The sequence below is a fragment of the Scyliorhinus torazame genome, chromosome 17 (assembly GCF_047496885.1).
Source record: "Scyliorhinus torazame isolate Kashiwa2021f chromosome 17, sScyTor2.1, whole genome shotgun sequence".
In the NCBI taxonomy this organism is placed as follows: Eukaryota; Metazoa; Chordata; class Chondrichthyes; order Carcharhiniformes; family Scyliorhinidae; genus Scyliorhinus; species Scyliorhinus torazame.
In genome coordinates this window covers 156082683-156107335 of record NC_092723.1, presented here as the reverse complement: position 1 = coordinate 156107335, position 24653 = coordinate 156082683, and the positions used below count along the sequence as shown (strand labels likewise).

General features: G+C 48.6%; 2 protein-coding genes across 4 annotated transcripts in view; one reads left to right on the top strand and one right to left on the bottom strand.

Moving 5' to 3' along the window:
- Positions 1 to 24653, bottom strand: part of ift140 (intraflagellar transport 140 homolog (Chlamydomonas)) — a 183065-nt gene that overhangs the window by 59277 nt on the left and 99135 nt on the right.
- The window catches only part of tmem204 (transmembrane protein 204), a 50719-nt gene continuing 29330 nt past the window's right edge, over positions 3265 to 24653 (top strand). Inside the window, exons 1-2 of one of the 3 annotated variants that reach the window (XM_072481368.1) lie at positions 3265 to 3597; positions 20535 to 21649. In XM_072481368.1, coding sequence (XP_072337469.1) covers positions 21382 to 21649 — 268 coding nt within the window. In that variant the 5' untranslated portion in view covers positions 3265 to 3597; positions 20535 to 21381. Of the gene's footprint in view, positions 3598 to 3777; positions 4061 to 20534; positions 21650 to 24653 lie in introns of those variants that run through there. The other 2 variants (XM_072481369.1, XM_072481366.1) reach the window with 2 other exon arrangements.

The window sequence follows — 24653 nt, the reverse complement described above, 5'->3', positions numbered from 1 at the left end:
GATGTTTTCTGGAGTGCTGGGTCCGCTGCTGGTGAGGGCATTTAATGAGGCTCGGGAGCGGGGTGTTCTTACCCCAACAATGTCACAGGCTTCTATTTCATTGATCCTGAAGCGGGAGAAGGACCCAGAACAATGTGGGTCATACAGACCAATCAATCTCCCTACTAAACGTAGACGCCAAATTGCTGGCCAAGATTTTGGCCTTGAGAATAGAGGATTGTGTTCCAGGGGTGATAGGAAAGGAGCAGATGGGATTTGTCCAAGGAAGGCAGCTAACGGTCAACGTTAGAAGGCTCTTGAATATCATTGTGATGCCCTCCAATGGGAGGAGAGGTGGAGATCGCTATAGACGCGGAGAAGGCCTTCGACCGGGTGGAGTGGAAGTATTTGTGGGAGGTCCTGGGGCGGTCTGGGTTTGGGCAGGTTTTGTAGACTGGGTCCGGTTGCTGTACCAGGCGCCGGTGGCGAGTGTGCGAACGAACAGATTGAGCTCAAAATATTTCAGACTGAGCCAGGGGACAAGGCAGGGATGTCCACTCTCCCCACTAATGTTTGCCTTGGATATAGAGCCATTGGCAATGGCACTGACAGCGTCATAAGACTGGAAGGGGGTAGTCTGGGGAGGGGTGGAACACAGGGTCTCGTTGTATGCAGACGACCTACTCCTGTATATTTCTGACAGGTTAGGGAGTGATAGGAGAGATTATGCGGATCTTAGGGGAATTTGGCCAGTGCTCAGGATATAAATTGAACATGGGTAAGAGTGAGGTTTTTGTGATCCAGGCGAGGGGGCAGGGGAGGAGGTTGGGGGAGTTGCCATTTAAAGTGGTTGGAGGGAGTTTTCATTACTTGGGAATTCAGGTGGCATGGGGGTGGGAGCAGTTGCATAAATTAAGTCTGGCCCGGTTATTTGAGCAAATGAAGGAGGACTTTTGGAGGTGGGACATGCTCTAAGAGTTTGAGGGCAGTGGCGGAAGCATATGGGAGAGGGGGGAGCGTCGGTGTGGGCTCCAATTTGTGGCAATCACTGGTTTGTGCCAGGGAGGTTGGATGGGGGTTTTGGAGGTGGCAAAGAGCAGGGATTGAGAAACTGGGGGACTTGTTTATCAATGGGAGCTTTCCTTGTTTGGAGAATTTGGAGGAGGAGTTTGAATTGCGGGGTGGGAATGGGTTTCGCTATCTGCAGGTGAGAGACTTTGTATGAAGGCAGATTTTGACCTTTCCGTTTCTACCGCCCCAGGGGATACAAGACAAGGTAGTTTCAAAATCGGGAGTGGGAGAAGGGAAGGTCTCAGAAATTTATAAGGAGCTCATGATGTCTCGGATCGTGTTTTCGGGATCCTTAAGGGGGAGGGGGAGCAGCCCCAAGTCGTGGTCCACATAGGTACCACGACATAGGTAGGAGAATGGATAGGGATGTAAAGCAGGAATTCAGGGAGCTAGGGTGGAAACTTAGATCTAGGACAAACAGAGTTATTATCTCTGGGTTGTTGCCCATGCCACGTGATAGCGAGACGAGGAATAGGGAGAGAGAGGAGTTGAACACGTGGCTGCAGAGATGGTGCAGGAGTGAAGGTTTCAGATTTCTGGATAATTGGGGCTCATTCTGGGGTCGGTGGGACCTCTACAAATGGGATGGTCTACACCTGGACCAGAGGGGTACCAATATCCTGGGGGGGGGGGGGGGGGGGGAGGAAATTTGCTAATGCTCTTCGGGAAGGTTTAAACTAGTTCAGCAGGGACTTGGGAACCTGAATTGTAGCTCCAGTATAAAGGAGGTTGGGAGTAGTGAGGTCATGAGTAAGGTTTCAAAGTTGCAGGAGTGTACCGGCAGGCAGGAAGGTGGTTTAAAGTGTGTCTTCTTCAATGCCAGGAGCATCCGGAATAAGGTGGGTGAACTTGCGGCATGGGTTGGTACCTGGGACTTCGATGTTGTGGCCATTTTGGAGACATGGATAGAGCAGGGACAGGAAGGGTTGTTGCAGGTGCCGGGGTTTAGATATTTCAGTAAGCTCAGGGAAGGAGGTAAAAGAGGGGGAGGGTGGCATTGTTAGTCAAGGACAGTATTACGGGGGCAGAAAGGACGTTTGATGAGGACTCATCTACTGAGGTAGTATGGGCTGAGGTTAGAAACAGGAAAGGAGAGGTCACCCTGTTAGGGGTTTTCTATAGGCCTCCGAAAAGTTCCAGAGATGTAGAGGAAAGGATTGCAAAGATGATTCTGGATAGGAGCGAAAGCAACAGGATAGTTGTTATGGGGGACTTTTACTTTCCAAATATTGACTGGAAACGCTATAGTTCGAGTACTTTAGATGGGTCCATTTTTGTCCAATGTGTGCAGGAGGGTTTCCTGACACAGTATGTAGATAGGCCAACGAGAGGAGAGGCCATATTGGATTTGGTACTGGGTAATGAACCAGGACAGGTGTTAGATTTGGAGGTAGGTGAGCACTTTGGTGACAGTGACCACAATTCGATTATGTTTACTTTAGTGATGGAAAGGGATAGGTATATAACCGCAGCGCAAGAGTTATTTCTGGGGGAAAGGCAATTATGATGCAATGAGGCAAGACTTAGGATGCATCGGATGGAGAGGAAAACTGCAGGGGATGGGCACAACGGAAATGTGGAGCTTGTTCAAGGAACAGCTACTGCGTGTCCTTGATAAGTATGTACCTGTCAGGCAGGGAGGAAGTGGTCAAGCAAGGGAACCGTGGTTTACTAAAGCAGTCGAAACACTTGTCAAGAGGAAGAAGGAGGCTTATGTAAAGATGAGACATGAAGGTTCAGTTAGGGCGCTCGAGAGTTACAAGTTAGGTAGGAAGGACCTAAAGAGAGAGCTAAGAAGAGCCAGGAGGGGACGTGAGAAGTCTTTGGCAGGTAGGATCAAGGATAACCCTAAATCTTTCTATAAGATATGTCAGGAATAAACAAATGACTAGGGTCCTCTATAGGGCTCAGTATAGCTGCTCCTGGGGCCTGTTGATGCCGTCGTAAAACGGGATTTGTCACCTTGCTGGTGGACCTTCTGGAAGAATGAGGGTATATTGTTGCCCGCCTCTTCTTCACAGCATCCCTCAAACAGCTCGGGAACCCTCCACGAATCAAGGTGCGGGCTTCCTCGCTGCCATCCTTTTGGATTGAATGATAGGAAGTGGTGAGGAGCTGTTTAAATACACCCCCCCCCCGGGCGGGCGCATCAGACGCTTCTCATCTCAGGCTCGGCGTTTTCCATGTGGGGAAAAACTTCTTATTCCAAAGTGCCTGAAAATTGCGGTGCAGCGGGATTCGCATCGATTTTCTGACTGAAAATGACACTGCTTTTTCCCCAGAAAATTCCACCCCAGGAATGTAAGTTGCCTATCAGTAACCTATTATTTGATGCCGGACGGATAATGGAGAAAAGAGCCCAACAACTGAACACCGTGCAGTCAATTCCAGAAAAACACAGAGCTGGTCCCAATATTGTATTTCTTGGCAAAGTGGCTGTCTGTTTATCAGGATCTAACTGTATTTGTACAAAGGAGACCTGCTGCTGAATGTTTTTACATTTGCAGATACTCCTCCAGCAGCATAAACACGAGATTAAAACAACAGGTAAAAGCGATTTGCATCTTGACACGTGAATGGTTCAGAATTTGTTCGACCGTTTTAGTTATATTTTCCCTCACGGATAAGATGATTTAAACTGTTTCTTTCTCCCTGCCCCCAACACCCCTCCCCCAGCATTTCCCAGACTGGTTTCCTGTACGTCAGAGCTCACAGCTGGGAGTTAGCTGGCTGCTGCTCACTCCGTGAGGAGACTTGACTGAAGGATAATTCAGCACACAGAGCTTGCACGGCAGCCTTTAATCACAGCAGCGTGTATGTAGGGCCCAATATTAAAGGGAAACTGTTGCTTTTCCATTTGTCTGCCGATCCTGTGCTAGCACAGAGATTGATTGTTGAAGCTGAGGAGTGTTGCATCTTTATCTTGGATGGGATCAAGTTGTAAACTGAGTTCACAGTAGAACCACAGACTACAGTTAGCAACAGATGAAGAAGTGGACTCGCTAACTGGGTAATCTCTCCTTCTTACTTCCAATCCATGTAACTAGCTGTAAATTCTGTGGGTGTTCGGCTAGCCTGGGGCAATTTAAACTGATTTTGTATGTAACCATTCTACAATGTTGCTGTTGGACTGTGTTATTCACTGAGATAAGTGAATGTTTATACTGTTTAAAAAAGCACTTTCTATAAAAGGGAGAAATAGTTGAAGTGACTAGATTTTCTTTAACCCAGTTTTATAAGGTGTACATGCATCTAGTATTTGAACAGTATTTTCCCCTTTATATCTCTAATTAGAACCCATTCTGCATCCTATGAATTCGTAAATTGCCTTACTTAAGGAAACTTGGAAGGATGTTAGTAATATTCTTGGTTTAGCGTGTGTTCCTAAGCTGCTCATCACAATGAGTGGGGAAGCAACAGTCACTCTGTGACTCAGTTAAATCAAAGCTGACATTCTTAGGATGAGAATTATCAGTGAATATATATCCCCCTCACTAATGTTGCTGTGTAGCACTCCGTAGCATAAAGATGCACTTCCTGCACTATCTAGATAGAAGCAGACAAAAGATAGTTTGAAAACGATGAAGAAAATATAAAAGCAAATTACTGCGGATGCTGGAAACCGAAACCAAAGAGAAAATGCTGGAACATCTCAGCAGGTCTGGCAGCATCTGTAGGGAGAGAAAAGAGCTAACGTTTCGAATCCGATGGCACTTTGTCAAGGCTGTCAAACCCCCCACATCTACAACCTTTGCTTCCCCCTTCCCCACCCCCCACATCAACAAGTAGAAGGTGTAACACCTGCCCCTTTACCTCTTCCATGCTTAACATCCCAGGCCCAAAACACTAATTCCAGCTTAAGCAGCATTTCACTTGCACCTCTTTCAATTTGGTCTATTGCATTCACTGCTCCCAATGTGGTCTCCTCTATATAGGAGAGACCAAACGCAGACTGAGTGATCGCTTTGCTGAGCACCTTCGGCTGTGCGCATTCAGGACCCTGACCTTCCCGTTGCTTGCCATTTTAACACAAGACCCTGCTCCCATGCCCACATGTTAGTACTTGGCCTGCTGCAATGTTCCAGTGAAGCTCAACACAAACTGGAGGAACAACATCTCATCTTCTGGTTAGCCATGCAGCCTTCCGGTCTCAACATCGAATTCAACAACTTCAAATGAATAGCTCTACCCCACCTCGACCCATTTGTTTTCATCCCATTTCATTTTAACTGTCTTTTACCTTTTCTTTCTTTCTTTATATATATTTAGCCCCCCATCTTATCCACCCCCCCCCCCCCCCCCCCACCCACACACACACATCTACAGCCTTGACAAAGGGTCATCTGGACTCGAAACATTAGCTCTTTTCTCCCGATAGATGCTGCCAGACGTGCTGAGATTTTTCAGTATTTCTCTTTCTTCAATCGAACCTGGGACCCCGGCACTGTGAAGTCACAGTGCTAACTACTGTGCTACCCATGTTTGACATTACTGGGATTCCATGTTGTGTTATACGATGTAAACTGAGGGATGGGATATTGGGAGATAACTCCATCATTCAACCAAAATGAACAGAGGATCCATTGAAGCCGAGGCCATATTGAAAATAAAGTTGCAGTGTTCACCCAGATTTGAAGCCTCACTGTTCCAAGTCCCCCTACTTTGAGTTTTTGCAAAATTGCATAAAATTGAGGGAACCAAGGCACATTACAAGGCGCATAACTATCTGTTGTCCAAAGAGCTGTGCTGTAATACAGCTCTACTTAAAGTCCTTATTTTTAAACAATCTAATTCAAGTTTAAAACAAAGCCCTAAAAAGGCCTGTCCAGCAGGTAATATACAGTCAGAACTTTCTCTAGCTACACCTCTGCTTTTTGGTACTGACAGGATTGAAGTGAAGGCTTTTAAAAAAATTACTAGAGTACCCAATTATTTTCTTTTCCAATTAAGGGGCAACTTAGTGTGGCCAATCCACTTAACCAGCACATCTGTGGATTGTGGGGTGAAACCCAAGCAGGCACGGGGAGAATGTGCAAACTCCACACAGACAGTGACCACGGGGTCGGCATTGAACCCGGGCCCTCAGCGCCGTAGGCAGCAGTGCTGTGCCACGATGTCGCCCTGAAGTGAAGGCTTAAATGGTGGTTTGCTATAGCTTTAACATGATCAACACACAAATACTAAACGCTTGATGCTATAAAACATCGACACAAGATTTAAAAAAATAAATTTAGAGTACCCAATTCTTTCTTTTTCCAATTAAAGGACAATTTAGCGTGGTCAATTCATCTACCCTGCACATAGTTTTGGGTTGAGGGGATGAGACCCAGGCAGACAAGGGGAGAATGGGCAAACTCCACACGGACAGTGACCTAGGTGCTATGAGGCAGCAGTGCTAACCACTGCATCACCGTGCTGTCCAAACAGTGACACAAGACTGTGATTACAGTCCACAACTGTATAACATGTGCAACACTGGTTGAGGGATTGGGGAAATGCAATAAAATCAATTACTGTAGAAGCTGTTCATCATACATCACATCCACTCACCAAAACTGAACATTATTTGCAACATGGGATTAGAAGATGAAAGTAAGTGTGTATTGTAATACTAGAAACAATAACAGGGAAGTAAACATGTGCAACACCAATAGTTGTGAGAAAAAGAAGTGCATAGATCCCAGGAATTGGGCTAGAGCTGGGTCACGGAACTATGGGCCCAAATCTCTCCCCAAATTTCTAAGTTCATTTGTGGTGGGTTTTTCAGCGATTTCCCCACCGCTATTCAGACACTTAAGTCACTTTTTGGGGCTCTGGGGAGCTTCTCACCGGTTGAGGCCACACTTCGAATTTTTTTTAGCATTGGGGAGCTGAACTCCGAGATCGGGCCGCCATTGTGAAAGGGTGCCCCGATCTCTAAGTGAACTTGTTGGTCCCTGCACCCATGGGCACTGTCACCCCCCCACCACTTGGACAATTGTCCCACCCCCCGCAAGAGAGGACACTCGGCTATGGGGTCCCTAAGGACCTCCCTCATCACGCCCCCTTACAGCACTCCCTCCCTTCCAGGACCCCCACCCATCACCCCTCCAACTTCTCGGAGGCCCCTACTTATCACCCTTCAAACCTCCCCATCACCCTCATTTTATGGGCAAGGCCCCCCTTGCCCCTTGGCAGTGCCACTCTGGCACTCACGCACCCTTGCATTGCCACCATGGCAGTGTTCCTGCTGGCTTGGCGGTGCCATCCGGGCACCTTGGCAATACCAGGGTGGCAGTACCAAGGTGCCAGCTGGGCAGTGCCAAGGTGCCCACATTCCAGGGGGAGGGACAGGGAGCCACCCTGCATTGACTTGGACCACCCTAGGGTCTCCAGTGGCCCGGGAGACCCCGCCGGGTGCCGTTCCACCTGGTCCACTATTTGTGTGGGCCAGCACTGATTGGTGCCCGTCTGCAGCCTTCCCGGGGAGGCCGGTGAATCGAAGGAGGCCAGTGGATCCCGCGCAGGTAGATCGTAAGTAGGTATACGACCTACGTCCGCGAGCGTCATTCTGTCACGCCCATTTTAGGCGTGGCTCCAACTCTGAGGCGCAGAGGCTGTCGGGAAGCTTGCGAGAGCGCAATGTGGCCGGATATTCGCGCCCCAAATATTTCAAAAAGCTACCAGTTGGCAGCATTTTGTTTACCCTGTGATTCGTTTAATTTTTTTAATGTTCCCTGGTTTGGCATTACATTATAAGCAGCGGTGCAACAAAATAGAGTAATTGCCTACATTACAACAGTGACTACGCTTCAAGTATAATGCTGATTGTAAAACACTTTGAGAGGTCAGGAGTTGTAAAAGGTGCCATATAAATTCAGTATTTCTTTCTTCTTTCCTTTGTTTGGTCAGGGAAACAACTAGAAAATAAATATACAAACACAACAGATATCTCAAAATTCACCCTTCACCTAAATCCAGTCACAAAATTGAAAGTGGATGAATGTTGGAATTCTGACAGTTCCCTATTCTACATCTGTTTTTCTATTTTATCCTGTATAATGAGAGCAGTTTAACCAGAAAAATTTCAGGGACTGGACAGAAACCATCAGCTGCATTTTACATGCTGATTGTGATATGCAATGTATAGAAGTGAGTATAGCTCTGGAATTTTTCTTTCACAGAACACGCCTGGAAACGCTTTTTCTTCACTGTAGTCAACATTCCAAGGGATAGTGCAGGGTTAAATCTCTGTTGCGGCGCACCCTTCAAACCCCCCCATCACCCTCATTTTATGGGCAAGGCCCCTCTTGCCCCTTGGCAGTGCCACTCTGGCACTCAAGCACTCTTGCATTGCCACCCTGGCAGCGTTCCTTCTGGCTTGGCGGTGTCATCTGGGCACCTTGGCAGTACCAGGGTGGCAGTAATTTATGCAAAATTATGAAAATCCCATTCCAACCTGCTGACGAGGGTTTATAGGAACATTTAGTTATCATGCCTGACCAATGATGCATAATTAGTTTCAACACTTTGCAGTTACAGAGATGAAATGGCCTGCTCCAATCGGGCGGCACAATGGCACAGTGGTTAACACTGCTGCACAGAGCTCCGGGGTCCCAGGTTCTATTCTGGCCTCGGCCGACTGTGTGGAGTTTGTGTGTGGAGTTTGCAAAGTCCAAAGATGTGCAGGCTAGGTGGGTTGGCCATGCTAAATTGCCCCTTAGTGTCCAAAAGGTTAGGTGGGGTTACTGGGTTACGGGGGTATGGTGGAGATGAGAGCTTAAGCAGTGTGCTCTTTCCAAGGGCCAGTGCAGACTCGATGGGCCGAATGGTCTCCTTTGAACTGAGGACATTGTCATATTCTGACATCTATCAGAGTGGGTGATTGGTTTCTTTGCAAAGTGCTGCAAAACCTTTTATTACTTCACTGTTTAATATACGGTCAAATGTTACTGAGAACAGTTTTTTCACTTAATAGTTTTATTCCCAAGTGAAGTTTCAGTCTTAAAATCTTTGCGGTGAGCCCCTGTACGTTTGTTATCTGAAGATGATTGGGAGGAATAGTTAGTGCTTGGACATTCATTCAAAGAATGTTTAAGCAGTTATCTTGCTGTGGTTGTATATGAGGAACACTGGGAAGACTAAATATAGGCTCACGGAGGATGTATGAATGGTTTTCATGTACTCAATCTTCACCAGATAGTGAAAATAACACAGCTTCCAACTGAAAACAATTGGTAGCACATTGAAAGAGCATGACACATAACCGGCAAAAGAATCTCCCATCCTAGATTTGACATGTCCTGAGGCATTGCATTCCTGGCTATCTGTAGTATCACAATGAGAGGGTTAAACCAGAGAGATTGCAGAAAAATTCAAAGTCTTTGTGCTCAGGATTCTTCCTGTGTTCTGACTTAAACACAATGATGACTATATGTACCTAACCTGCAGGAAACAGCAACTGGCTTTTAATAGAGAGCAGATGTGTGGGGGTAATAGCATTTAAATAGAAAAGTACAGAAACTATTTGTGGTAACAGCAATATTGTGTTGTGATGTACATTGGATGTACAAACTGTGAAACAGGATGAAGTGAATCAGGCGGATGCAACACACAGGTGGTTTACTGTAAACCCAAATGTAATTTATTTACTGTAAAATCTGGTGTAAATGTTACACCTTTAACTATAACTGGATAATACAAACTGGATTTTACACTGTATTTCACTACTTTCTATCTTGGGTTATTAGGCTGGCTGTTAGAAGTTAAATAGAGCCACTAAAAATCCTTTACAAACTGCTGGGTACAGAATGCTACCTGCCCTTTCCACATCAAGAGTCCACCTCCCTTGCCTTCTGGTCCCCTCATGGTGGCTGAATTTGTCTCCCTCACTCAGCCAGTAATGTCACATAGAATCATAGAATTACTGTGCAGAAGGAGGCCATTCGGCCCATCGAGTCTCCACCGGCCCTTGGAAAGAGCACCCTACTTAAGCCCATGTAACCCCACCTAACCTTTTGGACACTAAGGGGCATGGCCAATCCACCTAACCTGCACATCTTTGTACTGTGGGAGGAAACCGGAGCACCAGGAGGAAACCCACGCAGACACGGGAGAAAGTGCAAACTCCACACAGTCACCTGAGGCCGGAATTGAAACTGGGTCACTGGAGCTGGGAGCCAGTAGTGCTAAACCAACAATAACATTAGGGGCTTGCTTACTTTGATTTTTATTATTTTGCATTAGTGAACTTACAAATAGATACAGTGGATTGAATGGACTGGAAGGCATTTCCACAGCTTCAGACATAGTGAAGCTGGGATTGCACGTGGAGCAGGGGTGTGAACTGGGAAGCAGAGCACAAATACAGTAAGAACAGGATGGATATGGGGTAGTGGCAGGGACAAAATGGATAAGGGATAGTAGAAACTACCAGGAAAAAGATAAACCACTGCTGAATTTTGTTGGAGCCATCCAGTTGATTAGGATTTGGGATATTTTAGATAATTGGTTATTTAGACCATCCAAATCACAGAATCATAGAATGGTTACATATAGAGGATGACCATTTGGTCCATCGTGTCAGCCCCGGCTCTCCAAAGAAGCAATTTACCGACTGCCACTCCCCAGCCTTCTCCTCATTGCCTGCATACTTTTCCGATTATAATCCAATTCCCCCTTAAATGCCTCAATTGAACTTGCCTCCACCGCACAGTCAGACAGTGCATTACAGATCCCAGGCACTCAGTGATGTTTTTCCTCATGTCTCCACTGCTTCTTGTACCAATTATCTTAAATCTTTGCCCTCCTGTCCTCAATCTTTCCACCAATGGAAGGTTTTCCTCTTTCTGTCCCGGCCCTTCATAATTCTGCATACCTCTATCGAATCTCCTCTCTCATCTTCCCCAAGGTAAACCAGCCCAACCTCTCCAATCTATCTATGCAACTGAAGTTTCTCATCTCTGGAACCATTCTTATGAATATTTTATGCACCCTCTCGAATGGCTTTACAGCTTTCCTAAAGAACTGCACGCAATACTCCAGTCAAGGCCAAACCAATGTTCCATACATAACCTTCTTGCTCGTGTACTCTATGCCCTACTAATAAGGACCTGGATGCTATATGCGTTATTAACTGCTCTCTCAATCGGTCCTGCCACCTTTAATGAATTATGCACGCATACACTTCTGCTCCTGCAACCCCTATATAATCGTACCCTTTATTTATGTATAATTCTTCCTACCAAATGCATCACTTCACTGCATTAACTTTAAGCGGTCACTTGTCCATCCATTTCACCAACCGGACTACGTCCTTTTGAAGTTTTACACTCTCCTCCTTATTGTTCACAATGATTCCAAATTTCATATGATCTGCATATTTTGAAATTGTGCCCTGTACACCACGGTCTAGGTCTTTAATATATGTCAGGAAGAACAAAGGTCCTAACACTGACCCCTTGGGGAACTCAGCTATAAATCTCCTTCCAGTCAGCAAAACATCTATTAACTATGGTAGCACAGTGGTTAGCACTGTTGCTTCACAGCTCCAGGGTCCCAGGTTCGATTCCGGCTTGGGTCACTGTCTGTGTGGAGTCTGCACGTTCTCCCAGTGTCTGCGTGGGTTTCCTCCGGGTGCTCCAGTTTTCTCCCACAAGTCCCGAAAGACGTGCTGTTAGTTAATTTGGACATCCTGAATTCTCCCTCTGTGTACTCGAACAGGCGCCAGAATGTGGCGACTAGGGTCTTTTCACAGTAGCTTCATTGCAGTGTTAATGTAAGCCTCCTTGTGACAATAAAGATTATTATTACCATTCTCTGTTTCCTGTTACTCAGCCAATTTTGTATACATGTCACTACTGTCCCTTTCATTCCATGGGCTATAACTTTAATAAAGTTCCATACAACAGACATGTGAGCAAATGTATTTTGGAAGTCCATGTACACCACGTCAACACCATTATTCTCATCAACCCACTCTGTTACCTCATCAAAAAGCTCCAGCTGGTTAAAAACCATTTGCTTCCCTTCATTAACCTGCATCTGCCCAAGTGACTATTCATTTTGCCACAACTGAGGTTAAACTGACTAGCCTGAAGCTGCTGGGCTTGTCCTTACAACAATTTTTGAACAAAAGAGAAACATTTGCAATTCTCCAGTCCTCTGGCAGCAACCCAGAGTCTAAGGAAGACTTGAATATTGTGGCCAGTGCCTCTGCAATTTCCACACTCATTTTCTCCGTATTCTTGCATGCATCGCACCTGGTCCTTGTGCCTTCTCAACTTTTAAGTACAAATAACCCTTCTAACACAGCCTGTTTATCAATTGTAAACCCTTCAACTGTCGGAATTACATCCTCTTTCCCCATTATTTAAACAGCAGCATCTCCCTTGGTAAGATGCAAAGTAGTCATTTAATACCTCAGCTATGCCCTGTGCCTCCACACACAAATCTTTTCTGTCTCTTAACTCCTCCTTTTACCGCCTTTTTAATATTTATACACCTATCAAAGATTTTTGGATTCCCTTTTATGTTAGCTGCCTGTCTGTTTTCATACTCTCTCTCTTTTTTCATTTCCCCTCTGAAGCTTCTATATTCAGCCTGGTTCTTGGTTGTATTATCACCGGACATGAGCAGACTTTGTCTTCATCTGAATTCTATTGTTTTGTCATCTAAATCTCACACCTCATTGGTCAACAGTTGTTAATGAATGATCTCAGACCAATGCATTCTGGGAAAATTTACAGAAAGGCACAACATTCACTGTATTACGATCCCAGACCAGACCCCAACAGTGGCTAGGAAACTGAACCAATACTCCAATATTTTTAATATATTTGAAAGACTGTGCAGAAAGAATGATTCGCTCCAGGAGTGGTTGCATGAAGAAATGGTTGGTTATTTTAAAACCAAAACTTTATTATAACTACAATATTAAACTTTTTAACCTCACAACCAAAAATAACAGCTTATAATTTACATCTTAAGCACGACTACTCAAAACTTTCCATTAAACACCAAGATAACAAACATATAGCTCTTAATCCATCTTAAAATTAGCAGGACAGAGTGATACTTGCTTTATAAAACAGATTGGGCTCCGGTTGGAACCCCTTCAGACTCTGGCTGAATATCTTCAAATAACTGCTTCAACTAGGTTGTTTCAGCCTCTTGTCTTCACTAAAGACTGCTCTGCTTTAAAATATTACTATTTTTAAAAAGTCTTTCTCTCTCTTTCTCAATCTCTCTCTCTCCAACACACACACACAAAGCTTCTCTAAATTCACTGCCTCTCTGAGATCCACCCAGCAATGACAATCTCCCCAAGCTGAAAAACACATTGGGCACGATTCTCCGGCCTTGTTGCGCTTTCCTGGCCCAGGTAGCACTGTCAAGTTGGCAGGAGCACTGCCCGAGTGCCAGGGTATATGGATGCTAAGATGGCACTGCCAAGGGTCAGGGCCCGAGGGGCGGCCATGTCCATTAAAGGAGGGTGAAGGGGGGGGGGGTTTGAAGGGTGGGGGTGGTGCAGGGCAGGTAAGTAGGGGCCTCTGGGAGGTTGGGGTGGGTGATAGGTGGGGGTCCTGGACCCCATAGCAGCGTGTCCACACTTCGGGTTGTGGGGTAATGTCCATGTGTGTGGGGGGTGACATTGCCCATGGGTGTGGGGTCCCACAATCTCAATTAGAGATGGGCAGCCCTTTCATAATTGGCGACTCGATCTCAAGAGTTCAGCTCCGCATTGCTAAAAACAAAGGGCTGGATTCTTCCGTCCTACCCGCAGCAAGAACACCACGGGCGAGACGCAGACAATGGAGAAGTCCATTGACCTCGGGCGGGATTCTCCGGTCGCTGGGCGGAAGCGGCCGGAGAATCGCGCCCAAAGTCCCCGAGCGAGCGTGTTTAGCAGTGTGCTTCCTGGCACACGCAGTGACTCGCTTTGAATAAGGGGCCTAAACGGGGAATGCGCGGCCGAGGCTGCACATAGCTCCATTTTTTACAATGGGGAGCTCCACTCCCCGTTGTAGCAAGAGATCGGGACACCATTCTTAACCTCCTCTCTCTCTTCCCCCCACCCCGAACGCAAAATGGGAGGGACCCTGCACCCCCCAATACCCACACAGGGCAATCCCCAGCCTGATTGCGCCCGCACGGGTGCAAAAAACCCCAGCATGGCACCTTGGCAGTGGGGGGACAGGACCAAACAGTGATTGCCTGAGGTCCCCGAGGCAAAGGGTTGAATCCCAAAGCCTCGGGTACCTCGTGGAATCTGCACATTAGAGTAAGGCTTACTGCCTCACTCTAATATGCAGCTTTGCCAAAAGGTGATCCTGCCAATTGTGGGTATGATTCTGTGAGATTGCGTTGAATCCCCCGAGGCATCGCGAGTCAGATAGATCCCGGGGATGGGGTCTCCCGGCTTTCACCGGCCACGCTGCGCTGCGGCAACATGCTTTGCCGGCGCAGCGTGGCCGGAAGTTGTCTAAATCGGCCAGAAACTCCCCAGGGCCCAAAAAAAAGACTAGAGACTAAGTGTCACTGAATAGCAGTGAGGAATTCGCCGGCAGAGCCTCCGGGAAACTCCATACAAAGCCCGCCACAAATGAACTTAGAAATCTTTTGGGAGAATCACCCTCTTAGAATTTTTTCCAGCCCTGGGGAGCTGAACTCAGAGATCAGGCCACCATTTTCAAAGAGTGCCTCGATCTAAATTAGCTTGTGGGTCCCGCACACAAGGACAATGTCATTCCCCACCCCCCAAGTGAGGACACCCTGCTATGGGGTCCTGGCGGTCCCCCCTCTTCAGAGGCCCCTACTTACCTGCCATGCACACACCCCACCCTTCATTATCTCCCTCCACCCTCCTTTCATGGGCATGCCCCCCTCAATTCCTAACCCTTTGCCGTGCCACCCTGGCACTGGCACCGGGGCAGTGTCACATTCCAGGGGGAGGGCCAGGGAACCACCCAGCACTGACCCTGACCACCCAGAGTCCCTTGATAGCTCGGGTGCTGTTCTGCCTGGTCCATGTTTGTGAGAATGGTGCTGGCTGCGGCCTCGCTGGGGAGGCTGGTAGATCCCGGGTAAGTTTGCCGAAATCGGTTTGGTCACGCACCATTTGGGCATGCTTCTGACTCCGACGCCCCACGTGACTTGGGTGGATCCCGCGAGGCGTGAAGGCTGTCGGGAAACCCGCTGGAGGCCTCTCCAGGATTCACCCAGCTGCATCCTCGAGTGGTTAACTCTGCCGCCTCACAGCACAAAGGACATGGGTTCTATTCTGACCCTGGGCGACAGTCAATGCAAAGTTTGCACGTTCTCCCCTTGTCTGTGTGGGTTTCGTCCTGGTGCTCGCTTTCCTCCCACAGTCCAAAGATGTGTAGGTTAGGTGGATTGGCCATCGTAAATTGCCTCTTAGTCCAAAAGGTAGGTGGGGTTACGGGTTTGTGGGGAGTGGGTCTGGGTAGGGTGCTCTTTCAAAGCATTGGTGCAGATGCAATGGTCCAAATGGCCTCCTTCTGCACTGTAGGTATTCTATGAAGTCTATGAACTCCCCAGGGACTTCCTCAATCAATCCACTGTGCATTAGCCCAGACTGATAAACACATTGCTGTGTCAATTTCACTTGCTGGCTGCTAAAACCACCCAGGCTCTGCAAACAGAATTCTTTTAAATAAACACATTCTAACACCAGGCTTTTAACTCTTAAATTGCCCACTATATTTATAATCCAATTTTCCTAACATCTTCCAATTGTCACAACTGAGACAAAAGTTTTCATTATATATAGAAGCCTGATGCTACATTGCAATAGCACCTCCTCTTATTCTTACAGACCACAAATAACTTTTGAAGTTTAACCACTGTTGCTATGTTGGAACATACAAACATAAGCATTAGGAGCAGGAGTAGGCCACTCAGCCCATCAAGCCTGATCCGCCATTCAATAAGATCATGGCTGAAACTTAAACGCCACATTTCTGTCTACCCCGATAACCTTTCACCCCCTCGTTCATCAAGAATCTTAAAAATATTCATGACTCTACTTCCTCTGCCTTAGGAAGAAAGTTCCAGAGACTCAAGACCCTCGGAGAGAAAAAGATTCTCCTCATATCTGTTTAAATGAGCAACCTCTTGTGCTGGATTCTCCGCACCATTGCGCCAAAATCGTGGCCGGCGCGAGGGTGGAGAATTGACGTTGGGGAACCAGCGTGATTATAGAGATGGCACTTGCTGGACTTCCTTTGCCCCTGTGGTAGATCAGAAACCAATTCCAGCAAAACGCAAAGGAGGACCTCCCTCTCTTTACTGACTTTCCTCTTCTCACCAAACATCCACATGCTGTTCAAAGTCACGCCCAAGATCAAAGCAACCAATTTGTGCATATAAATATTTGACAAATAAAAAATGAAATAAATGACTAAATGATCTATTTTTGATGGCGCTGGGTATATTTTGCATAAAAATTAAAAGCACACATGGGGCAAGGGGGTTACATAAATTATTCTCTCCAATTATTCTACTATAGTAATATGTTCTATGACATTAATCACACGGAAACTGCATAGGATGTATATATTTAAAATCCTCTTCATAAAGCTATTAACAATCTTCATAGATACAGGAAATGCCAATTCTAGTCTCAGTAGAGGCTCTATTACAGTCAAGATTGCAAACTAAATTCCATTCTTGATTTGTGTCAAGGCAATTTCATACAACCTACCACAGAAGTGATTAATAAGAATATCAGCCATTCTGGACAAACACAGGGGAGTGCAGAGGGGAAGGGGGGAGTGCAGAGGGGAAGGGGGGAGTGCAGAGGGGAGAAGGGGGGAGTGCAGAGGGGAGAAGGGGGGAGTGCAGAGAGGGGAAGGGGGGAGTGCAGAGAGGGGAAGGGGGGAGTGCAGAGAGGGGAAGGGGGGAGTGCAGAGAGGGGAAGGGGGGAGTGCAGAGAGGGGAAGGGGGGAGTGCAGAGAGGGGAAGGGGGGAGTGCAGAGAGGGGAAGGGGGGAGTGCAGAGAGGGGAAGGGGGGAGTGCAGAGAGGGGAAGGGGGGAGTGCAGAGAGGGGAAGGGGGGAGTGCAGAGAGGGGAAGGGGGGAGTGCAGAGAGGGGAAGGGGGGGAGTGCAGAGAGGGGAAGGGGGGAGTGCAGAGAGGGGAAGGGGGGAGTGCAGAGAGGGGAAGGGGGGAGTGCAGAGAGGGGAAGGGGGGAGTGCAGAGAGGGGAAGGGGGAGTGCAGAGAGGGGAAGGGGGGAGTGCAGAGAGGGGAAGGGGGGAGTGCAGAGAGGGGAAGGGGGAGTGCAGAGAGGGGAAGGGGGGAGTGCAGAGAGGGGAAGGGGGGAGTGCAGAGAGGGGAAGGGGGGAGTGCAGAGAGGGGAAGGGGGGAGTGCAGAGAGGGGAAGGGGGGAGTGCAGAGAGGGGAAGGGGGGAGTGCAGAGAGGGGAAGGGGGGAGTGCAGAGAGGGGAAGGGGGGAGTGCAGAGAGGGGAAGGGGGGAGTGCAGAGAGGGGAAGGGGGGAGTGCAGAGAGGGGAAGGGGGGAGTGCAGAGAGGGGAAGGGGGGAGTGCAGAGAGGGGAAGGGGGGAGTGCAGAGAGGGGAAGGGGGGAGTGCAGAGAGGGGAAGGGGGGAGTGCAGAGAGGGGAAGGGGGGAGTGCAGAGAGGGGAAGGGGGGAGTGCAGAGAGGGGAAGGGGGGAGTGCAGAGAGGGGAAGGGGGGAGTGCAGAGAGGGGAAGGGGGGAGTGCAGAGAGGGGAAGGGGGGAGTGCAGAGAGGGGAAGGGGGGAGTGCAGAGAGGGGAAGGGGGGAGTGCAGAGAGGGGAAGGGGGGGAGTGCAGAGAGGGGAAGGGGGGAGTGCAGAGAGGGGAAGGGGGGAGTGCAGAGAGGGGAAGGGGGGAGTGCAGAGAGGGGAAGGGGGGAGTGCAGAGAGGGGAAGGGGGGAGTGCAGAGAGGGGAAGGGTGGAGTGCAGAGAGGGGAAGGGTGGAGTGCAGAGAGGGGAAGGGTGGAGTGCAGAGAGGGGAAGGGGGGAGTGCAGAGAGGGGAAGGGGGGAGTGCAGAGAGGGGAAGGGGGGAGTGCAGAGAGGGGAAGGGGGGAGTGCAGAGAGGGGAAGGGGGGAGTGCAGAGAGGGGAAGGGGGGGAGTGCAGAGAGGGGTGGGGAGTGCAGAGAGGGGTGGGGAGTGCAGAGAGGGGTGGGGAGTGCAGAGAGGGGTGGGGAGTGCAGAGAGGGGTGGGGAGTGCAGAGAGGGGTGGGGAGTGCAGAGAGGGGTGGGGAGTGCAGAGAGGGGTGGGGAGTGCAGAGAGGGGTGGGGAGTGCAGAGAGGGGTGGGGAGTGCAGAGAGGGGTGGGGAGTGCAGAGAGGGGTGGGGAGTGCAGAGAGGGGTGGGGAGTGCAGAGAGGGGTGGGGAGTGCAGAGAGGGGTGGGGAGTGCAGAGAGGGGTGGGGAGTGCAGAGAGGGGTGGGGAGTGCAGAGAGGGGTGGGGAGTGCAGAGAGGGGTGGGGAGTGCAGAGAGGGGTGGGGAGTGCAGAGAGGGGTGAGGAGTGCAGAGAGGGGTGGGGAGTGCAGAGAGGGGTGGGGAGTGCAGAGAGGGGTGGGGAGTGCAGAGAGGGGTGGGGAGTGCAGAGAGGGGTGGGGAGTGCAGAGAGGGGTGGGGAGTGCAGAGAGGGGTGGGGAGTGCAGAGAGGGGTGGGGAGTGCAGAGAGGGGTGGGGAGTGCAGAGAGGGGTGGGGAGTGCAGAGAGGGGTGGGGAGTGCAGAGAGGGGTGGGGAGTGCAGAGAGGGGTGGGGAGTGCAGAGAGGGGTGGGGAGTGCAGAGAGGGGTGGGGAGTGCAGAGAGAGAGAGGGGGGAGTGAGTGCAGAGAGAAAGGGGGTGGGAGTGCAGAGAGAAAGGGGGTGGGAGTGCAGAGAGAGGGGGGAGTGCAGAGAGAAAGGGGGAGGGGGGAGTGCAGAGAGAGGGGGAGTGCAGAGAGGATGGAGTGCTGAGGGGGTGGGGAATGCAGAGAGGGGTGGGGAGTGTAGAGAGGGGGGGGGGGGGAGTGCAGAGAGAAAGGGGGAGTGCAGAGAGAGGGGGGGAGTGAGTGCAGAGAGAAAGGGGGTGGGAGTGCAGAGAGAGGGGGAGTGCAGAGAGAAAGGGGGAGTAGGGAGAGAGAGGGGTGGAGTAGAAGGGGGAGTAGAGAGAGGGTGTAGGAGATTGGGAACGAGGGGGTGCAAGATGGGAGGGGGAAGAATCATAGAATTTACAGTGCAGAAGGAGGCTATGCGGGCCATCCAATCTGCACAGGCCCTTGGAAAGAGCCCCCCACTTAAGCTCACACCTCCACCCTATTCCCTAAATCAGTAACCCCACTTAACCTTTTTAGACACAAAGGGCAATTTAGCATGGCCAATCCACCTAACCTGCACATCTTTGGACTGTGGGAGGAAACCGGAGCACCCGGAGGAAACCCACGCAGACACAGGGAGAAATTGCAGATTCCGCACAGACAGTGACCCAAACCAGGAATTGAACCTGGGACCCTGGAGCTGTGAAGCAACTGTGCTAACCACTGTGCTACCATGCCGCTCACAGGAAGGGGAGCTAGAGACACAGAGGGGGTGAGGGGAGAGAAAGGGGTGCAAGGGGTGACAGAGGGAAGATAGAGAATGGAGGAAAGGAAGAGAGATGGAGGAAGGGGGAAGAGATGTGGGGAGATGAGAGAAAGGAGTGAGAGGGAGAGAGGAGTGGAGAGAGAGAGGGACGAGGGATTGGGGTGAGGGAGAGTGTGAGGGGCAAGAAAGAGAGGGTCAGGGAGTGGGACAAAAGAGTGGAAGGGCAATGGAGAGGGGAGAGAGATGTTAGTGAGAGGGGTCTGAGGGGAGACTGGGAAGCGCAAGAAAGAATGAGAGCAAAAAAAACCCTGAAAACAAAGCACATGAGAAAGAAAAAAGGGAGAAAGTGCGGTGGGGGTGGGGGGGGTGAGAAGAGCATGCAGAGAAAGTAAAAACGAGAAAAATGATCGCTGAAGGATCCAGCGACTCTAGAATGTACCATTACTGTGTCCGCATGTCTGAGAGATAGACATACAGACCATAATACGAGCCTCAGAGAGGCAGACTGCAGATTTTGTAGTTGCAGAGATATACGTTTGTACGCACACATTTTTTTCACCCAGTAACCAAAAACGATTTGAAGAGTCAAAATCTATTAGAAGTACTCTATTAAGTGGGCGGCATGATGGCTAGTACTGCTGCCTCATGGCGCTGAGAACCCAGGTTCGATCCCGGCCCCGGTCACTGTGTGGAGTTTGCATATTCTCCCTGTGTCTGAGTGGGTCTCACCCCCACAACCAAAAAGATGTGCAGCGTAGGTGGATTGCCACACTAAAATTGTCCCTTAATTGGATTAAAAAGGAATTGGATACTCTAAATTTATATTTTAAAAAAGAGAAGCACTCTATCATAATTTGCAGTATGTTAAGGCAGAAGCCCATGGACCACTTTGGTGCCATTCCATATTTTTCATTTCCTCCACAGTGACCTTGTCCATACAGCAGAACACAGAAGGAGAAACTGTGCCGCTTCCAAATTATTTGAGCCAGGAGTTGAAAAAGCAGCTTTGATTGTCGTCCGGGTCCCTTCCTCAGAGGAAACACATCCTGTTAATGTTTGACTGTGAAATCGCACTACTGAATGTTTGTTGCAGCCAGCAACGCCCAAAGACTCACCAACAGTTAGAAAAACAGCTTCCTCCTAACTTTCAGAGCCGTTTTCTCTTTGGTATCTTACCAGCATGACAGGATTGTGTCACTCTCAAAGCATGAAGTCTATTTCAACAAGATGCTCAATTTCTGCTTAATTGGTTAATCTACTACATGGTGCTCAGCTGCATTTTTAAATATTCTGATTTAAACTGAAGGTAATCTCAGCAAACATTACAACAAACTTCCTTGGACGTCAAGTTGATCTGCTTTTCAACAAATTGACAACTAGCTGCACTGGGCTAGGTGATCACCCATTTGCCTCCTCAAGCTTTACTCAAGGCTCTTCACTTGGAGCATCCATATCTTCAGCAAAAGGGATGGACCTGCGTGAAAGGCAGCTTCTCACTGCTGCATCTCCGGTCAAGAAGGCGCAAGAGGGCGGATAAACCACTTCATTTGCACCAGCTTGGACACCCAAAGTATTCAGAATCTGACACATCCCTGTTGAGGATACTAGTGGATGTGAGGATGAATGCTCAGCTCCCCTAGCAGCTCTCGGGCAGCTCTAGGTGCACCTGCACTTCTAATGCACATGAGTGTTTTGAGTAGAAATAAAAAAGCTCCTTTTTGTTCGCTCAGCAACTTAGAGCTGTCTTGGAGTTAAGGAAAAGCAGCTGGGCATGGCTGTCCAAAAGCTGGTGGCTACAGCTGTAGCAGTGGCTCTCCTGTCTCTGATTCTCAACAATGCAGCAGCATTCACTCCAAACTGGGTGTACCAGGCTCTGGAGGATGGGAGAAAGCGCAGTGTGGGATTGTGGAAGATGTGCTATGGGATTGATAAAGGCAAAGGGTCAACAAGGCACGAACAGACTTTGCATCGTGATTGTGAGAATTTGAACTGGGGATCGGAGCACTCTGGATTTCAGGAATCTCGGAACACAGTCAAACGTAAGTCTGCAATCTCTTATTTACCGCTGTTGTAGGATCTCTCTACAGTTGGCTAAGGACATGGGAGGCTAATGGATCCCTGTTCCTTTACTTCTAAGGAGATAATTACAAGACTTTCTTTAATGTGTCAGGGTAGGAGGGGTTACTGAAAACCTACCTTTTAATTCTCATGGCCGTACTGTGCACTCCACATACCATTACAGTTTAGGGGGGTTGTTAATGAAACCCCTGTACTGTCAGTAAGAGGGTGAGTTAATGAACCTCAATTACTGGAAGGGCTTGATTACCTTTAATGCATGGGGCAGGGAATTACCAAGACGCTTGTAGACTTTAGCTATTTGACCAACCAGTTTTATTTGTGAAAACATGTGACCATTTCATGGAGTAATCTTCCAAATGTAATAAACAGAAGGTCTTTGCACATATTGACCTACAATATGGCCAGCTGAGGGGCAACATAAGCCACATCCCATACTGTAACTCGAATTAAAGAAATTAAAGAAAATCCTACGTCTATTCAAGTCAATTGGCTAAGATTGGCTTTATCAAGACTATTGCATCAATTTGAACAAGGAAGCTGTGATTGCCTGAGATAAATGAAGCTCAGATACAGTTCCTGAATGCCAAACACATACATATGAACATATGGATTAGGAGGAATGGGCCATTTGGCCCCTCAATCCTGCTCTGCCATTTGTTAAGATCATGGCTGATCTTATTGTGACCTCAAATGAAAACTGCAGCACAGAGGGATTTGGGGGTCCTTGTGCATCAATCACAAAGAGGTAGCATGCAAGCTCAGCAGGTTCAGCAGGTAATTGGGAAACTCAATGGAATGTTGGCCTTTATTTCAAAGGGAATGGAGTATAAAAATGGGGAAGTCCTGCTAAAACCATACAAGGCACTACTTAGACCATACCTGGAGTACTGTGAACAGTTTTGGTCCCGTTATCTAAGGAAGGATATACTGGCATTGGAGGCAGTCCAAAGAAGGTTCACTAAATTGATCCCGTGTATGGAGGGCTTTTCTTATGAGGAGAGATTGAGTAGATTGGATCTGCACTCACTGGAGTTTAGAAGAATGAGAAGTGGCCTTATTGAAACATATAGGATTCTCAGGGGGCTTGAAAGGGTAGATGCTGAGAGGATGATTCCTCTTGTGGTAAAATCTAGGACCAGAGAGCAAAATCAAAGAGAAGGGGTCATCCATTTAAGACAGATAGGATAGTGAATCTGTGGAATTGTTCATTGCAGAGAGCTGCAAAGGCTGGGTCATTAAGTATGTTCAGGGCTGAGATAGACAGATTTTTAATCAGTAAAAGAATCAATGGTTATAGGGATAAAGCAGGAAAGTGGATTTGAGGATTATATCAGATTAGCCATGGTTTCATTGAATGGTGGAGCAGATTCGATGGGCCGAATGGCTCACTTCTGCTCCTATTTCTTTTGGTTGCAACTCTACTTTCCTGTCTACTCCCTGAAACCTTTCACTCCCTTGTCAATTAATGATCCTATCTACCTCTGCCTTAAAAATATTGATTTACCCCGCTCTATAGTGAAGAGAATTCCAGATTAACAATCCTTTGAGAGAAAAAGATTCTCTTCATATCAACTTAAATGGGAGACCCCTAATTTCTAAACTGTGCCCCTAGTTCTAGTCCCCTTTAGGGAAAACGATCTCTTAATACACCCCCCCATCCCTGTCAAGTCCCTCCAGGACCTTGTATGTTTCAATAAGATTGTCACTCATTCTTCTAAACTCCAATGGATACAGGTGAAACCTGCCTAATCTTTCCACATTAAGATAACCTCTTCGTCCATGAATCGGTCGAGTGAATCCTTGAATACTGGCCGGGATTCTCCGACCTGGTGGCGCGTCGGAGAATCCCCGGGCGGCTCCCCCCCCCCCCCCCCCCGGCGATTCTCCGGGCATTGATGGGCCGAGTGGCCAACGATTCTGGCCGAGTCCCGCCGGCGTGGATTACTCACTCCCACACGGCGGGATCTGGAAGGTGAGTGTTCAGGGGCCGTCCTGGAGAGAGGGGGGGGGGGGGGCAATCCCAGGAGAGGCCCCCACGGTGGCTTGGCCCACGTTCGGAGCCTATCGATCGGTTGGCAGGCTGGTTCCGTGGGGGCCTACTTTACTCTGCGCTGGGCCCCTGTAGGGCTCTGCCATATTGCCCGGGGGCCGGCGTGGAGAAGGGAACCCTGTGCATGCGCAGAAATACGCGGGCCGTTCCGCGCCAGCTGGAGCTGCGGGGACCACTCCGGCGGCAACCTAGCCCCCTAGAAAGGGGAGAATTCCTCACTTTCGGGGGCCGTTAACGCCGGAGTGGTTGGCGCCGGTTTTCACGCCAGCGTGGGGACATAGCCCCATTATTATAGAATCCCGCTCACTGTGTTTCATTTTTAAAATAATGAGACCAAAACTGTACACAGTTCTCCAGATGTCGTCTCACCAATGCCCTGTACGAACTCAAAAATTCCCCATTTTTAATATTCCATTTCCCTTGCAATAAACAACGTTCCATTTGCTTTCCTAATCATGTGCTGTATCTAGATACTACATTTTTATAATTCATGTGCCAAGAAACCCAGATCCTGCTGTACCTCAGAGTTCAGCAATCTCTCTCTAATTAAGTAATATGCTGCTTTTCAATTCTTCCTGGCTAAGTGGGCAAGTACACATTTTCCCACATTACATGGAATATAATGTGGTGCAATGGTTAGCACTGCTGCCATGAGGACCCGGGTTCGATCCCGGTCCCGGGTCATTGTTCGTGTGGAGTTTGCACATTCTCCCAGTGTTGGCGTGGGTCTCACCCCCACAATCCAAAGATGTGCAGGGTCGTTGGATTGGCCACGCTAAATTGCCCCTTAATTGGAAAAAAAATGATTGGATACTCTAAATTTATTTAAAAAAAATTATATTCCATCTGCCAAATGTTTGGCCACTCACTGAACCTCTGTCCCTTTGCAGATTCCTTGGGCGGGATTCTGCCGT